Below are 18,953 nucleotides of genomic sequence, written 5' to 3'. Positions count from 1 at the left end.
TAAATTTTTTATTAAAAAAACATTAGGCATACAAGCTATTTTGATGTGTTTTTTAATATAAAAAAATTTAAAATATAAATAAAAAAACCTTATAAAAACATCTAATTAAATAAATTGATAAACATTTATGTAAATAAATAAAAAAAATCATTAATAATAACTAAAAGATAAATTAAAAAAAATAATCAATGAATGTAGTTCAAGATATTTATCCGGTTATACTTACTAAATTTATTTATTTAAATTAATTAAAAAAAATAAAAATAAAACTGAAAGAATGAACCAACAGTTAAAAAAAATAAAAAATTATATAAGGCTAATCATACCAGAAATATTATTTAAAAATAAATATTTTTTATTTTTAAAAATAAAATTCAGATATGTGGAGGAATGATAAGCTGTTTCTGGTGTCATTTTTGAAGATACCGTTACAGTAAAAAGAAAGGAAAGCGTCCTCAAATTTGTCTCTGGAGATTATGGTAATTTCCTTTTTCGAAGAAATATATATTATGATATATCTGTCCATTTATGTGATTGATTACCTTAAATTTAACTGGAATTGGAAGGTAAGATACCGTGCCCCGATGCCATTAACGAGTGAAGTTGGTGGCGAGTTGGGATCATGATCATACCACCTCCTCTCCACAAGGCAAGTGACATCACGCTCCTGTTAGCGAGTCTGGTCCAATTCAAATAGAGATTGCCAAAAACATTTTATTTTTTATTTAAAAATTATTTTTAAATATTTTTAATGTACTATGTAAAAAATAAAAAATATTATTTTAATATATTTATATAAAAATTATTTTAAAAAACAAATCCTACTTATATTTTAGAGGTGAGATGAGAGGAAGACTGTTCTAGTATAGATTCTATAGAATTCAATTTCGACAACCATATTCTTACTGCCCGTGCCCTAAGGCGTTTTTTTCTTTATTGCTTTCTGATGTAATTGGAGTGGCCTTGACGGCTTGACCCCGTGTCCGAACCGTGTAATTGTTCCTTTATGGACTCGGGCCTAAAAAAAAACAACTGATTATGAGAGGATATATAATCTTATTTAGCCATATTAGGAAATAAAATATTTAGATACTATTTGTTCACATGAAGTAGTTTTTTTAAATTTATTTTTATATTTATTTGCGATTAAAAAAACTGGCCAATAAAAAACACTTTCTAGTTAAAGAAAAATTTAACTTGGTTTCAAGAAAAATATTTTTCTTTTATTTTGGACGGAAAATACTTTCCAGAAGTTATGAAAAAATTAGAAATATTATATTATTTGCTAATTATATCAAATTTGGTCCTCAAACTTTTGATTGCTAAATATTTTGTTTTGATTTTTTTTTCAATTTTATCTCTTAAAATTTGATTTTTATATTAAATTTGATCTTTATTTTTATGGTTGTTATTTGTTTTTCTCTTATTATTTTTTTAATTGAAATTTTTTATCTGTAAAATTGGTCTTTATTTTTTTTACTGTTACTTATTTTATTTGAAATAATTTATGAAATTGTAATTATTATTATTTTAATTTCATCATCTTTTAATTTTTTTATCTGTTAGATTTGATCTCTATTATTTTGATTGTTATTTATTTTATTTGAGATAATTTATGAAATTAGATTTTTTTTCAATTTCATCCTTATTCAACTTTTTAATTTGTAACATTTTTTCTTATTATTTTAATAAACTTGAAAAAAAAAATATCCATAAGTTATTTTTCATAACATAATCAAACACGGAAAAATATTTTCTGATTTATTTTTCATAACACTACCAAACATCGAAAAATAATTCACTTTTTAGAAATTCATTTTTCAAATTAAAACTACTTTCTAAAAATAAATTATTTTCCAGCAAACAAATAGGACCATATAAAACGTTTCTTCTTTTTTTGTTTTGTTTATTTACGTGATGCGGTAAGATGCGATTCTAATTATAAATTTAAAAATATTTAGTTAATACTCTACAAAATAAAAAAACAGCTCTTCAAAGCCGGATTAAAAAAGAACTATAATTTTGTAAGTTTTTTTTAAATTAACACAGAGCAACATAGTTATTGTTTGCTAATTTTAGAATTAATGATGTGACTAAATAAGATGGTTAAGTATTGTCTCAAGTCGTGAACTAGAATAATCTTTGATGAAATGGCTAAAATCCAAAGGTTGCTAAAGGATTATACGCAAAAAAAAATTATGAAATTAAATATTAATTTCATTTCATTATCAGGGAGGCAGGGGAGGGGTGACCTGGTCACGAAATGAGGCATAGAAACTATTAAAATCAAGCATGTGGCATTAGCTATACGTACTCTGTACATCTAATTTTGCTTTGGACATGAGCGCTCCTACAAGGGAACAAGCTTGAAAGCACACCACATCATCCAAGATAGTGCCTGAAAAGGAACCAACATAAAATGCAAAGAATGAAAGTAGCATGTTCCTCCCAACCATTCACAACTGCTAGAACTTGGCTGGCGATTCCATTCATCAAAATCCCAATACGTTTTGTGATACCTGTAACAGAGGTTCCAAAGCACTCGGCGCAAACTTCCTTGCAAAAAGAAAGCAAACCGGGGAGGATTGATTATTGTAAACGCAATGCGTATCTTCACGAATCTTTTTGAAGAACTCCTTGGTTATGTCCGCTCTTCCGAAGGTGGCTGGGTGAGCCCCGCCCCTTGACCAGTCCACCCAAGTAAGGGTTCTGTTAGCCAAGAGAGGTGCTGCTTCAATGGTTAACATGGTGGGGAAATAATGTTCATCAACATAACAACTCGGCTTACAGAATTCTTCAAATTTTGGGTAATATCTAGCATCTTCCACTATTTTGACTGCAAGCTTTCGGTTGATCTCAAACCATTGAGATCCTTTGCGCCACTGGGTAATATTCACCTCAGGTGCCATGTTCTCATTATACCGTCCTCTCCCATATGGCCCATGATCATCAAATGCACCGATGAAGCTATACTTGGATCTCATCATGTAGTCATAGATGACACTGAAATTATAGAGAGGAATGCAAGATTCAGATACGAGAACAAACCGCTCATTGGAGATATCGAGCAATGCATTTGCAAGGAGTCTTCTTTCCGCATCACACATACTCATCCTACCCCATTCAGCAACCTGTATTGGGAAATATCGGGATAAAATGTAAGCTTCCTTGTATCACAAGATCAAAATTCAAATGGTCAATAAAACTTCGAGTCTTGATGATAAAACAGAAAACGTTAACTGAAAACCAAATGTATAGCTTTGTGGCATTCTTCAATTATATATCTTGCTTGTGTAACAGTGATTTAGTTTCCTGGACACGCTGGCATTCACATTTTCAATGAAGGAAAAAATTTGAACAGTTAATAGGATAAGAAATTATTCCAAAGGCATAATAACTAAGAAGGTATGAAGTGGCTACCTTCAACAAACAAGGAACAGAAGCTAATAGACAATTTGAAACAGGCTCAAGTGATTTCATGCACATACTTTGTCTAACAACACAACAACATCAACAAGGTCGTGAATGAGCATGCCTCTATCTTTTAGCACCGCTGCATATTCTGTCTTAAATTCTAAACTGGTCCATCACAAGCTCCAGACTGTACCCCAGAAATTCAAGTTAATAAATTTAACATTCTTCTACCTCCAGCTCTGCAGACTCTAGCTTCTTTTACTCGAGAAAGGAGGGTATTTTTCAATTTGTGTATCAGAGCCAAAAGAAACTGCAGGAACCCATCAATTGGACAGCAGTCGATCAATGGGTATAGCCAGTTCATTCCAATATCAACTATTGCTCTTTCAAATCTGTTGTCATTATTAGCTTTAGACAAGGTGTGGGCTTGAAACAAAGACATGGGCATCATGGAAGGAATGGGTATGGAGCGGAGAAGAATGAAATTGAAGCATAAAGGTGCGAGATAGCAGTGTGATGCTTGGACTTGAAGCAAAAAGGTTGCGAGTTATCATGAGTCATCTTACTAAAATACTATTTCATGTATAATGTAACCTAAAGAAGATCTCTAATCTTTAATCAACTACCTAAACCATTACAGCCTTCTATCTTTACTACAAAATTCCAGGATATACATCTCCTCTTTTACCAGCTTTTAGCACTCCTTCAATCCAATTTTAAACAATGAAATGCCATCAAAATACTTCCACAAAGATTTCAAGTAATGATACCAACTCTGTTGTTGAACACTTGTATATGTTAATTCTAAACCTTAGCATTTTCAAGCCAAATTTTAACCCAAACACTGACATCTAATAGTAGTGCATTAAAAACTGCCTGGAGCCTTGTCACTTAAGATATTCTATGTATCTTAACACCATCAGAACCCCTTTTCCTTACCATACGTCATGCTTTAATCCAGCTTTAATCCATTTCAAACATTCTCCACACACCCCTTATTGTCAAGTCAATCTCACCTTCAACTGACTAATACACCAGTAATGTCTTGTTCCAGAGTCTTATATAGTTTTGCTGGATATATGTTGTGCAATCACAATTCTTTCATGGTGTTACCACCACAGGCTTTCGCACAAGTTATTGGAAATTCCACACACTCAGTTAAAGAGAAAAATCTTGCAGTACAAATTGTTTTAAGCACCGATAGAACCAGAAGCGCCCCTTGTTTCAAAGAGAGGAGGACGGGTTATTCACATTTCATTGATGGTCAGAGGCAAATTGAAAGCTAAGCAGTGGCAATTCTAAAGGGAGAAAAATAGTTTTTCTTCGTGTGCTGTCCCTACCTACTGAAAAAAAAAATTCCCGTCATAAATGAATAAGACCTCTAACAAAACTTCTAAGAACGGTCTCTAAAGTGTGCCTTCATAGATTATAGTCATCAAAATTCCCTTTTACCTGAAAGAACACAAAATTTCCTTAAAAAGGGAAGACTAATGACAAGAATTCAAGTATAAACATAAATTGAAAGTTGGGATGAAAATGAACCTTCTGAGGACCTAAAATTATTTTCATCTTCCAACAGCAAGTATATTTGATGCGCTCAAATAAATGTTAGAGGAAACATGGACATAACACAAATTCAGTGGCATGAAAAACTGCATCTGTATCTCAGTATCTCTAACATGCAGTTATTCTCAGGGAAAACTGCTTCCAGCAGGGGAAAATTTTCCACATTCAAGGATCTATATATAAGATGCATGCAAGTCCATAAAAACATCACAATTGTCAAAGCACACAAAAAACTCAACAAACTAAGGTAGCTATTTGCAGACAATGGAAACCTAAAAATAAAATACAAAAATAGAGCACAAGAGCAATGGCATTTACAAATAGATCAATCATCAAACAAATGTCAAGACCAAAAATCTGAAATTAATGAACAACGAATGAAAAAAATCAGGATGTTAAATATAAGCATTTACACACCTGGCTTGGGATTTGTCTCCGATGGAAAACTGAAGAAGATGGAAATTTGGCTTCAAATGTTGGCAATGGATGAATGTAAACAGAATATAACTCTTCATGCCCCTTCAAAAACCTTTCCCAAAGAGGTGCCAGAGGCAATGGCCCCTTTGTCAAAAACATAAATGCAATCTTTGGAATTCTCTTGAAGGGATACTTCTTTATTCCAGGAACAAATGAAGCCCTCCAAAAGAGCTCTTTATCACTCATTTTATGGAGCAGATTAGATGGAGGCCTAATCCAACGATCTAAAGTATCAGGTTCATCAAAGCAAGGCTTAAAGGCAGGCTTAACAGTTGTCCTTGCAGTCTGAACTCCAAAACGCTTGATTGTATACATACTGACGATCGAAAAGGCCATACATAGAGCTAAAAACAGCAAAAATAATTGAAGTAACCTTATTGGAAAGGGCTTGGATTGGCTTGCTTTGATTGAAACTGCAGGGTCCTTCCCTTCCTCCAATGGAACAACTCTTGACTGCATCTTTATAGTCAGAATTCACCTTCTGGGTCTGATCTAAACACACCCTTTTGGCATTGAAATTGCTTTAAAACCTCGAAAAACTCGAAAAGAAATTAACTTTTATCTCCAACTAAGAGCCCCAAAACTCCAAGATTGTATCTTTCAAGAGAAATAGTTAGCTCAATTTATGGTACCAAGCTCTATCACACAAAAACCAACACAGATCTAAAACCTAATGCTAAGGAAACTAACAAGATAATGCTATGTTGAAATCCGAGTTTGCAGCACATGGGGTTCTAGACATTCAAAGAAGGCTGTGAACATACCATGTTGCTATTTAGGGGTGCAAAATGAGGCAGAGTTCAGGGGATTTTTTATTACTTCGTTCAGTGCTTCAATTACGCCAATATTGAGTTTTGATAGAGAGAGATCGAGACTGGCTAACGGAGTTAGACAAAAGGAAATAGAAAGTCTGGTGGCAAGAGAGAGAAGGTGGGTCTCTCTGACTCCGGGAGAGTGAGTAGAGAGGGAGGGAGGGAGGGAGGGAGAGAGTTATGTGTGCATGGGATTTGAGTGAAACTGAAGGAAGGAAGGGGAGATTGATGATCTGTGAAATCTGGGAGTTTTAAGAATGTTTTGTCACGCGAATGGTTGTTATTGAAGTGAGAGTGTTAGCTTTAGCTTCGGCTTCGTGCCTATCCTGTGCTGTTTGTTTTTTTTTGAAGTATTTGTTTTTTTTAATAAATTAAAATATATTTTTTATCAGTATATAAAAAACTTAAAAATATTAAATTAAACTTTTGAAAAAAAAATTCAAAATCTTTAAATAATATATTCCAACCACACTCACAAATAACACTTCATCGGTAATCTTTTCTTTGTTTTAAGAGAAATCTTTGTATTTGAGATGGCCAGTGACAATTAATTTCGGTTTTACGACTGACAATTGGAGAAATTAATGTCATATTTGATAACAAATAATCTCTAAATTACAGCAGAAATATACCCGAGATTTTTTTCCAATTCGTTCTCAATTTTTTTTTTAATTATATCTTTCTGCGCTCGATTTAACATCTAATTTGTCAACAATTATTAGGAGATAAAAATTAAATGATCGGTAACCGAAATATAAAACAAGGAGAAACTCGTAGCCAATGTAAAATTAGGGGAAAAGATGTTTTCATCCTCACACTTTTCCTTTTCTATCTTTATAGTTCCTGTAATTTTTATCATTTTAAATTTAATAAAAAAAATATTTTTATAAATTTCAATCACTATAAATATGAGAGGAGAGAGAAAATAATTGAATTATAATGAAAATCATCAATGAGCTCAGTTGAGGTTTGCGAGTTAAGCCGCGAAACACGGGGTGATCCAAATATTATCATCTTAATATTTGACTAAAAAAGATGTAATTTTAAATTTTTTTTAAGGTATTTAGTTTATTTTGAATCAGTCTTTGTTATATATTTCAGTTTGATTTATATATGATTAATTTATTTTTATTATAATTTTATAATCTAAATTATGTATTTTACAAATAAATTAGTGTTCATTTAATATATTATCGTTTTAATATTTTTAAAAATTCAAACCATATATTATCGTTAATCCAGATTATTTTTTAATTTACATGCTAACCTAGTATATCTCTGAAAATGCTAACAGTTTCTACAAACAAAAGAAACAAAATGTCCTCGATTTAGAGAGAAAATTAATCATTTCCTTGAAAAATAGTGGTGATGTAAAACAAGAATCTCAATACTTTACCAACCCGCACATACATATCGACGTCATCAGAACTAGTTCAAAAAAATATATTATACGGGTCATATATATATATATATATATATATATATATATATATATATATATATATATAAGTAAAAATTAATATGATCAAACTGAATAATCCAGCAGGATATTTCACTTTATAGTCAAAACTAAATTTAAACTATTTTTAAAAAAATTATGTTATCTTAAATTTTTTTATTTTTTTAAAAATATCAATTTAATTGAGACCCCGTTTGTTTGTTGGAAAGTGAATTCCGAGAAAATGAATTATTTTTTGATGTTTGGTAATGTAATGAAAAATAAGTTGGAAAACATTTTCCAGTGTTTGGTTATATCATGAAAAATAAGTTGGAGAATACTTTCCAGTGTTTGGTTATAAACTGAAAAATAACTTATTAATGTTTTATTTTTTTCAAGTTTATTAAAATAATAAGAAACAAATCTTACAAATTAAAAAGTTGAATGAAACTGAAATTGAAAAAAATATAATTTCATAAATTATCTCAAATAAAATAAATAAAAATCAAAATAATAGAGATTAAAAATAAAAAATAAAAAATAAAAAAATAAAAAAATAAAAATAATAATAATAAACATTTCATAAATTATTTCAAATAAAATAAGTAACAATCAAAAGAATGAAAACCAAATTTGATAGATAAAAAATTTAAATTAAAAAATGATAAGAGAAAAACAAATAATAATTATAAAAATAAGGACCAAAGTTAATATAAAAATTAAAAATCTAAGAGATGAAATTGAAAAACAATATATATATATATATATATATATATATATATATATATATATAGCAATTAAAACTTTGAGGATCAAATTTGATATAATCAGTAAATAATATGATATTTCTAAATTTTTCACAACTTCTTGAAAATATTTTTCGCCCAAAATAAAAGAAAAATACTTTCATAAAAATCAAGCTAATTTTTTTTTTAACCAGAAAGTATTTTTTGTTGACAAACTTTAATATAAATAAACATAACAAAATTTAAAAACTAATTTTTAAGAAATAAAACACATGAGATAGATAACGTGAGGAAGTTATCCCATCCAAGTAGCCACCCGGGTTGACCACACTTTAACTGCTCACCAGTCATCAATACGAGTGGCTGGATGCATTAGAGGTCCAGACTCGTGTCACGTTGCCATCCTATCGTTTTAGGCACGGAAGGTGAGCTAGGTGGTGCTATGCCTATGTCTGCCACTCGAACTTGACTTTCTTCAGCCGTCTCAAAAAAGCAGAAAGAGACGCCTAACCTATTTTGCTAGAGTTGATAATAACACTGTTTGCTGTGACCATAACCCTTGAATGAAGAATTGCCTATCCTCCTCACATTAGTGCATGAATTCTTCAAAGCACCTCACGGGAATATTGCTGGAACAAGTCGACCATTCGTATAAAACCATCCTACTCGAAGCTAATATAATTGCATACATTATACAAAATGCTAAAAAGAATTTACTGGTCCAACCGTGTTTTTGAACTTTTTTAATTTTTTTAATTTTAAATAATTTTTAAATATTTTTGGATCGTTTTGATGTTTATTTTAAAAATAAAAAATATTATTTTAATATATTTTAAATTAAAAAATATTTTTAAAAACAACCTCTATTACACTATTAGAAAAACCCTAAGTTTTCAGTACACCCATACACAATTTACTATATTTTCGCAATAAAATTTTCATTTTACCCATGTCTTATAAAAACAATTTGCTTTGCTAGGAGAGTAATTCAGTTTTTTTATAAGGATTCAAATATCATTGTAAAATTCATAAGAGGCATTATAATCACCTCGTATTTTTATATCAAAGTAAAATTACTAAATGACATGTTTTCATTTAATTACTTTAAGAGGCATTTTCAGTTTCCCATGTTATTTTAAAAATTGAATTGACTAAGTTCCCACTAAAATAAAAAATTTTAAGCTTTGTGTTCAGGGATGTTTTTGTTATTTTTATAGGTTTTTATGTTATTATTAAGTTAGGTTACGAGGGATTTAGTTTTTTTTAAAAAAAAAAATTATAAAAAAAAACTGCTAGCACGCACCACTTTGTGAAGCAGCTTCGTACTCTTTGAGCCAAGGTTGTCAATTCCGTTTCGGTAAGTTTTTTGTTTTTTCAATTGGAACGGAATGTTTCAGTTTCGGAGTGTTTCGGCGTGCCGTTTCGAGGTTGTACTGTTTATATATATATATATATATATATTCAACAAACATAATTCAAATTCAAGATAAATTAATTATAAATTATGCAATACAATCACAATGCCAAACAAATATAATTTCAAAATTTAAAATATTTCTAAATAGTCAAGATTAAATAGATCTTTAACTTAAAGTAATTCAACTTAAACAAAATATCAAAATATTATGAAAGTAAAATGTTTTAACACAAATATTTTAAATATAAAGTTAGGTCAATGTTATTAAGGCTAATGAAATCTAAAGCATCCCTTGTTTTGCTCAAATTCCTACAAAGTATAAACATGAAAAAAATAACATGAATATAAACCATATATATTAGTGATAAATCTAATTTTAAAAAATTAATATCATTGTTAATGAAAATAGTAATAATAATTTTCAATGTTATTATTAATATCATTGTTATAGAAAATAGTAATAAAAAAGAGCTTTTTATAATTAGGTGGTTTAATTAATTAAATTGAATAAGGTTCAATTTGATTCAATGGCTTTTCAAGAGCGGAACGGAACATGTGGAATGAAACCGGAACGTTTTGGGCGGAATTTAGCCGAAAAATCCGGAACGGACCGAGATTTAAAATGAGATGAAATTTATTCTGTTTTATTTCGTTTTTTGAATTGGTATGAAATATTTCGGCCATTCTAGACAGAACAGAATGAAATTGTTGCTTTGAGCAGCACATGAGCTACCGTTCGATGGAATAACGCCAATTTTTGCTATGATCTTTGAAGCTACATGACGCCCCTTTTCATGTGGGGCGATGCATGTGATGTTTATAGTTACAGTTGGTCGTCGACCGCCCTTTCCTTTTCTTTCCCATGCTGACAATTAAAAAATCAACTTTGTTCTTGTATTTTATGACATTTTTTATTTTTTATTTTAATTCTTGGTTCTTTTTATCAATTTTAAATTTAAACTTGATTCTTTGATTTTTTTTTTCATCCTTTTGGATTCTTGAGAATTGGCTATTGTAATTTTTTTTATATATAATGTCAAATTATGAATTTTTTTCTATACACTTTACATTTTCTCTTCACAATACAGAAAATTCAGCCCGACAAACAGCGAATCTTTACATTACAGAAACTTCAGCCCGACACGCAGCGAATCGTGGATTCCCCATCTAGTGATGAACGTAAGATCATGATAATAAAAATATAATCAAGTACGGGATAAAATTTCGGCAAGTCTCTTTAACAGGAACTCAGCAAGAAAATTAAACAGTAATTATTTCTCACAAGTCACAAGCCATGCCACGGATTCCACATGCCTTTCCGCACTCAACAAAATATGGTGCTGAGAAAATTTGTCACTCACGACAATTCAGCAGAGTTTCCATGCCGAGTTGAGACCCAATAAATTTTGATGGTCCGCATACAAGATCAATAGGCATCAAAGCAAATCATAAACATTATTGGAAAAATATAACCAAGAAACGCATTTCACAAAAGTCAACCATGGTGTGATTCATTGATAATTTGGCAGATAATCAACCATCATTCAGAAACTTGAAATAGAGCATCAATCCACTGCCAGACATCGGTCTCATGGCCTACTATATTTACCGTAGTCAAATGATTTTTCTACCTCATCAGCAAGAGATCAATTACTCTTATTTACCGAGGCCGTGCATGTGGAAAAACAACCATTTTACTTCACCACTTCAAATTTGGAACGGAGGTTGGATATCATGACTGGGCACTCTCCCTTCTCATCATACTCGTTGAAGTCCTCTCCAGACAAGTCAATGTCTTCATATTTTGTCCCTGCAATCTGCAAAAATGACTTGCTATAAGTTGGAAATATTTATCAAGAAAAGGAGAAGACACCGAACACTTCCAGACATGTTGTGATTCAAGATATTGCATAAAGATTAGTTCACAAAAAGAAGCATGGATAATTTGCAACTGAAGCCATACACAATGTAGCAATAGCAAAGTTCATCTATTAATAAAAGAATAAGAATCATAAGAGCTACACCAATTATTTAACAAAGAAATTAAACAAATGTTTGTGGTTCCATCTTGCTGGATAGAAATTAGCTGGTTTCATTTAAATCTTACCAGTTTTTGTTCTGTAGCCTGTAGGGTGTATAATGAATCCAAATTTCAACTACCAAAGACTTGGAAAAAGTAATTTTCCATTCTTTAAGTTCTTGAACTTGTTGTTTATCACTCTGTTCTGTTGTTCTCCCACCCCACCCCACCTCACCTCAACACACATACACAGGTGCATCTCATGCAATTCATTGTAAACAGAGAGGGAAGAGGGTCCACCTTTAGTTTTGACATGAAGTATATTTAAAATCATTGGTGTTCACCAAGCATGTAAACCTATTTTGAACGACAAAAGATATGTCAAATTTAAGATATTGATAAAATGGTGAATACACTAATGTGTTATGCCTACCAGTTCCATTCCCTTACATATCTAGCTTGAACACATGGTTTTTGCATTCTATAACAATAATTCATGATAAATTTCTCCATCTTATCAGTTGCAAGTTTGCAACTCAGTAATGGGCACCGAGATTGATCAGATTTTTTTCAAATCCACCCTGGATATAAAGCTTTCTTCCATATAAATGTATCCCAGTTTGAGAATGTTTAAATGCAAACGGGTCTTGAATGTTCAAATGCAGCACAAAGTTCAAAGACAACCACGAAAGGAAAAAAAACAAAATAGCTTTGCAAATAAGAAGTCTGATAGTAAAATGGTAAGTGCATGCTCCTTCGGCCCAGCAATGATGGAGAAATAAGTTTGAGCACAGTATTCCTTTAATGGATTTGGATCAAGGAACACAATAGATCATGTTCATGAAATCCAAGCCATTGATTTGAAATCAATGGTTAGGATTTCTTCACAAAATAAAGTAAATACCATTTAAAAAAAAAATTATAATCACGCACTAATTTGTGCGAATGAAATCATAACTGTTGATATTCAACCAATGGCTTGGATTAGATCCCAATCCTCCTTTAATGATCCATTATTATTCCAAGGGATTAAACAAAAGAAATGCACCTGAGTCACATTGTCCTTTACTTCACAAATCCACAAACTATCCATACTTTTGAATGATTAATGTTCAGTAAGAGAGTTTCAGGAAAAGAAACTTACAGATTCAGCTGTCCATGCACCACTGAATACAAAACCCTCTGGCTCATAACCTCTGAAGTCAAATAACATCAATGGGGCATATTTTCCTCCCTCACTCAGTTCCTGGGTCAGTGGTTTGCCTTTGCCTGGGATCATTGTCACAGTTCCATCCCTCCCACAAAACTTGCACTGTTCACGAAAAAAAAGGCTCATAGAATTATCATTCAGCATTTGAAGATGATATTTCATACAAAATACTGCCATTACATGATGCCCAAGAACAGAAGTAAGCTGATATAGCCAAATAACTCAAACTACTATCTATTCCCCAAACCTACCAACATATAAATAGTCACAAACAATCATTATGAAACAGCACGTACAATTTACGCAATTCATTTGCTTTTCACACAACAAGGATCATTCAATGCACATCTCTAATTATAGTTTGCTTTATTTAGCTCAAATACATACCACCCTGTTTCCTGATCAAAATTTTAAATACTTTCAAAGCTTAATACCACAGCCACTAATTATAAAACACCAGGAAAAACCTAAATAATAACATCTTGTTGCTGAAGAATTCTCACAAGACTTGATCCTACAGATAATGACTAAACATAACTCAAGAACCTAAATAATAACATCTTGTTGCCTAAAAATTCTCACAAGATTTGATCCTACACATAATGACTAAACATAACTCAAGAAATTTAAACAGCTTCTTTTGTTGCTGCAAAGGTGAAATGGTCACGACAAGAAATCAATAACAAAAGTCCTAGCTATGTTTGAATCACATTACACCTGAAAAAAAAACAAAGAAAACATAGAATCAAGGTCAACAGAGCCGTACTATGAAACACCATGGTAAAAGCTGTGCTTTCAAGATCACAACTTTCCCTTTTTCGTTCCCAGCAACCAACCAGAGCATCATTTCATGAACTAAACAAACTCTCCATCTCAATAAATCAATTCCACTACTAGCTAATCGCATGAGCTTGTGTGATTGATTTTACAAAAATAAAAGGAGCAATGAAACAAAAGATTACCTTTTGAATGAGATGAGCAGTTCCCTTTCCCTGAAGAAGTGGAACAGTGTCATTCAAAGTCACACATGTTTCTTTCTGGCTCACCTCTCCACACCTTCCACATTTAATCTACATCTCCAACAAGCAAAACACATAAATAAATATATAAATCAACAAACAACCTAGCAGATCTCAATAGTGACTATATTCAATAACAAAAGGAACAGAAAATAGAAACAAAAAACCATAAAAATTTCTAAACATTATACAATATATATGTATGACCCAAATAGATTGATGTAAAAGCAAAGGAGATTCAAATTCCTTTCCAAACTTCTAGTTTTTGCAAGGAAGATGACCTGATGCCACCTAAACAACAAAGCGAAGGAAGGGGCATTATGCCCTCGCAATAAAAAAAAGCAGATTAAAAGTCAAAACATGGGCTCAAATGATTTCTGATGAAGATGAAATTTCCTCACTGGAAGTTAACAATTCAACCAGTTCCTCAGCCTCTTGTTCGACCATACCAAATAATACCCAAACACTTGTTGAAATAGGTCCAATAAAGGTTCTTCTGTTAAAAGCCCAATTGTTACTCCAATAATTAGTGTCTTCTTTTGCTAAAACAAAAGAAGATTCCTCATGGCATGAGAAACAAATTTCTATCAAGACAAGTAATCTTGAACTTGATGAATCAAAATCAGTCCATCAAAATCTTTCTAAATCCCAAGGGTGTGACGGTTTTAAATTCCAAATAGTCAAATACCCCTCTTCAAACTGTTTTCAGGTGGTGACTTCAAAAACCCCTCAAAATAATTTTCAGAAACAAAACAATTTTCAAAAGATTTTGCTAATAGAACATGGGTTTTACCGTAACAATCCAAGGATTTTTTGCCAAAAATATTTTCCCTCCAAACTGGCATTTCAAAGCTTGAGATATAAGCAAGTCTTGAAATTATTATGAAAATATATCGAAATTGGGCCAGTCAAAATCAAACACAATACACAAAAAGGCCATTCCAATTTTGTAACCCATTCATTCCTTAGAGTGAACAAAAGCATACCAAAATTTTTTAACCAAAATAACACGAAGCTAAAAAGCCACCCAACATTCAATTGTTGGGACCATGAACAAGCCTGGTTTAATACCTTTATAATTCAAAATCAACATTTCAAGCACTCTTGAATGTTTTACTGAAAATCAAGAACAAAAATCCAATTCCCAATTTGGTTCATTTAATGGTGGTCCTGATTTGGAACCAATCTAGAAATTCTTCCAGAAGGATATCAAACTTTTGGCAATAAATTTCAACCAATTCCAAAGAAAGTATCTTTTCCAAGACTTCTCCAATTTTGTCATAATTTTAGTATGTTATGGATCTGTGCATGGATTTTGAAAAATCCCCAATTATCTAAAACCATCTAAGTATCAACCAATCATTCTCTCCAACAAAAATCTTCAATTAATGCACCGCTAGAACCCGCAAAATTCAAAGAAGAATATTTTTAGATTATGCAAGATATTTTGGCAGATTTTGTCTCCAATTCTTCACATGAATCTAATGACCCATTTACAAATTGTGAATTAGATGCAGAAGTTTTGGTCCCATTAAATCATCATTTTCAGTAAAAAAGAAAATTTTTCTGGGCACTAGAAGACAAATTTTTTGATGTTCAAGTACTTCTACAATAACAAACAACCCTCAACATTAATGTTACAGCATTTTTATCTGTGAAGAATTCTTGTACCAAGATTGATTTCAATTGCATAATTACATCCAGTTGCATCCCTTATTTTCTTTAATTACATACATTCTCATCTAATGGATGGCCTTGCTGCCTAATTTTTATTGGTTTGCTTTAATTTTCATCAATTTATTTTCTTTGTTCCTTTATCATCCACCTAGTAAGGTCTATTAGGTATGTGGGAGGGCCCACCAGGTCTTACAACTTAGCCTATCTATTGGTGATTCAGGTCTTACAACTTAATGCTGCACATTCCTCCCAAGCAAGACTTGAACCCTAGTGGCTCTGATACCAATTGGACAACGTCACCATTTTGCTAAAAGCTATAGCTGGTAGTGAAGGCACTTCTTAATCCTTTTAGCCCAGAACCAATCAGGTAACGTCTCTCACTTTGGATGTCCTATATGGGGGCCCACTAGGTCTTATGACTTAGGCTACCCACTGATGTTCAGGTATTACAACTTAATGATGCCCATTCCAACCCAGCTTTGATATCAGATAATAAAGCAAACAAAGAAAATAAATTGATGAAAGTTAACACAAAAAAATAAAATCTAGATGGCAGCGCCAGCCACTACATGCAAATCTATGCGATTGAAGAAAATAGAAAAGAATTGGGCAACAGAGCAGGCCACTGGAAGCAAGTATATGCAATTGAAATTAAGTTGAAATAAAAAACAAACAAATTGATTTTGAACACAGGATTGAACACTTACAAATATAGTACCAAATTTTATACTATTTATTTTCAGGAGATTTTGGTAGAAGAAAATGAGGTTCTGAGTTTTGAGAGATTAGAAGAGAATGGAATGTTCTCCTAATGTGCTCTTGAGATTTGGGAAGTGAATGCTTCCTTATATAGAAAAATTGGTTGGTATTGTACTAGTATCAAATATCAGCATGCCAGACTAACAAAAGAGGTAAGAATCCACTCTGAATTTTGTAATTGTGAGTCGTGATTTGTAGGGTCAACACATCTAAAATATATTGGTCCACTGTAAAAGACTGGACTCTATATTTACTAACAAAGAATCATTGAATTCTAGGAACCTACTAAGAACCATAAGAATTGCAATATGAAGTCCTTAACACCAGCTTGAAATAAATCCTACATAGATGAAGTTATATTTCTTACTATGATGGTTTATAGAACTTTGAGACAAAATTCTAATGGTTTCATAATCATTGAACAGAGTAATATCATGTTCCTCAGTTTTGATGGTGCAATCCATTTTGTCAAAGAAATTGAAACTGCTATGGTCGTAGATTTCTTTTTGAGCAATTTTTGGAATTTCTCAATTGTCAATGGCTTTGCTAAAATTCTCAGTATTTATTTCTTCTTGGTTGATCACTCTATTGCCGGTGATATTACAGGCGGGGGAAGAAGAAGCTCTAAAGTACGAGTACATCTTGTTGTTTCGTTTGGGCTACCCTAACATGATCTCCTACAAGATAAGAGCTAAACCAACGGGTTCACTGCATTCTCGGACTTGCTACCGGGACCATTCCTATGAGCTTAGATCCACCCGTTTCAAAAACCAAAACAAATTGAACTAGACTCATATTCCATCACTAACCCATGGCTAACAAGGCTCTGATACCAGGTGGATATCAAAAAACAAGTAAAAAAGTATAATAAAGTAACAAAAAACAAACATCAATTTAAGTAAAATGAAAAACAATACAGATTTAAATAACAACCAGACAAATTAATAACCACTAAAATACAAAAAAATGCACCAAAAACACAAAACTTAAGAACAGTAAAGAGTATAGGATTTGAAGTAAAGAATCGAAAACCGAAAATAACCGCTGATTATGCTAATTATTCACATTGGAAAAAGCGGAAGCAGATAAAACCACACACAAAAAGACAAACTAAACAAGAATCTGAAGAAGCAGATACAGTAAGAAACCCTAACATATGTTAATTTAAGTGTTAAAAAAATTGATAGGAGAAAGAGAGTGGACCTTGAAGAAGTAAGAGAAATCAGGATCATCGCAACCGCCTTGAGGCTGGAGGCTAGCGATGTTGTCGAAATCAGCTGTTATCATTAGCATGTGATTCACCATTTTTTTCTCCCTTTCAGCGTCAAAACCAAGCTCTCCTTCTTCTCTCTCTCTCTCTCACTTTCTGTTGTGATTATCTTCGTACTGTGAGTGAGAGGGTGAGTCAGACGAGAAATGCGTTTGGGGTTTTGTATCCACGTTTGAGCAAATATCAAATATACTACCGCATTACAATAATTATGAAAAGTCACATAACAAAGAATTAAAGTACCAAAGTTAACCTGATGGGTGTAGCTATCGGGCCCGAGTTTGCTTTATAAAGCTTACCTGTTGAATTTTATAAATTTTAAGATAATTGAAGATTTATATAATTATTAATTTTAGAATATGTAAAATTAATTAAAGTATATTTTATCCGATATTCATGGTAATAAAAAAATTAATACCAAAGTTAACATATCTTCACCCATGAATTATAGTCATAAAATGAAATCGCTAGAAGAATTAGTCGGAATTTTTCTCCATTTAAATAATTGTTTATAGATAGATGGAGGAGATTGACACCGATATATCATTTTGGATCTTTCTTCAATAGGGCCTGGCAGTGTGACTCATTTTTTCATTGATTTGTGATAACTCAGACTCATCTTAATGCACAAGATGCAATCAATTTCCACATAGGTAGCCTGAATTTGAAAATTTGTGAGGGTGTTTTTTTTTTTTTTGTCAGGATACTTGGAAATCTGATTGCAGTTATGATTACTTTTCAAAATATTTTTCATTTAAAAATACATCTAAATAATATATTTTTATTTTTAAAAAATTATTTTTGATATCAGTGCATCAAAATGATTTGAAAATACTAAAAAAAATATTAATTTAAAAAAAATAAAAAAAATTATTTTTTTTCAAAAACACTTTTAAAACGTAAAAACAAATAAGACTCGTAATGATTTATTTATATTTATTTTAGTATTAATTAGTTATGTTGCTATGCTATTTAGTAGACATAGATCTGATATGCTAGTTACGTTGTTGTGAGTAATTTAATTTTCATTTTAAATAACATGTGTAAACTCATGATATATCAAGTTGACTTCATCAAAACCCGATTTAACTAAAAAAAATTATAATACAAAGATGTCTGAACTTTGAT

General features: G+C 31.5%; 2 protein-coding genes across 2 annotated transcripts; both read right to left on the bottom strand.

Annotated features, from left to right (window-relative positions):
• Positions 1-2,278: 2,278 nt before the first annotated feature.
• Positions 2,279-6,578, bottom strand: LOC133689763 (glycosyltransferase BC10). Its single transcript, XM_062109782.1, has 2 exons — positions 5,398-6,578; positions 2,279-3,131 (listed from the first exon to the last, which is right to left on the bottom strand). Exons 1-2 carry the CDS (start codon positions 5,914-5,916, stop codon positions 2,493-2,495), a joined length of 1,158 nt encoding a protein of 385 aa, XP_061965766.1. The 5' UTR covers positions 5,917-6,578; the 3' UTR covers positions 2,279-2,492.
• A 4,776-nt stretch (positions 6,579-11,354) lies between these two features.
• LOC133687887 (uncharacterized) lies at positions 11,355-18,029 on the bottom strand. The gene is made up of 4 exons (XM_062107224.1): positions 17,759-18,029; positions 14,063-14,170; positions 13,035-13,202; positions 11,355-11,687 (listed from the first exon to the last, which is right to left on the bottom strand). Exons 1-4 carry the CDS (start codon positions 17,858-17,860, stop codon positions 11,565-11,567), a joined length of 501 nt encoding a protein of 166 aa, XP_061963208.1. The 5' UTR covers positions 17,861-18,029; the 3' UTR covers positions 11,355-11,564.
• Positions 18,030-18,953: the final 924 nt, after the last annotated feature.

Source organism: Populus nigra, chromosome 3 (assembly GCF_951802175.1).
Source record: "Populus nigra chromosome 3, ddPopNigr1.1, whole genome shotgun sequence".
In the NCBI taxonomy this organism is placed as follows: Eukaryota; Viridiplantae; Streptophyta; class Magnoliopsida; order Malpighiales; family Salicaceae; genus Populus; species Populus nigra.
Note: the sequence above shows the minus strand (reverse complement) of the source record. Positions and strands in the feature narration are given on the sequence as shown.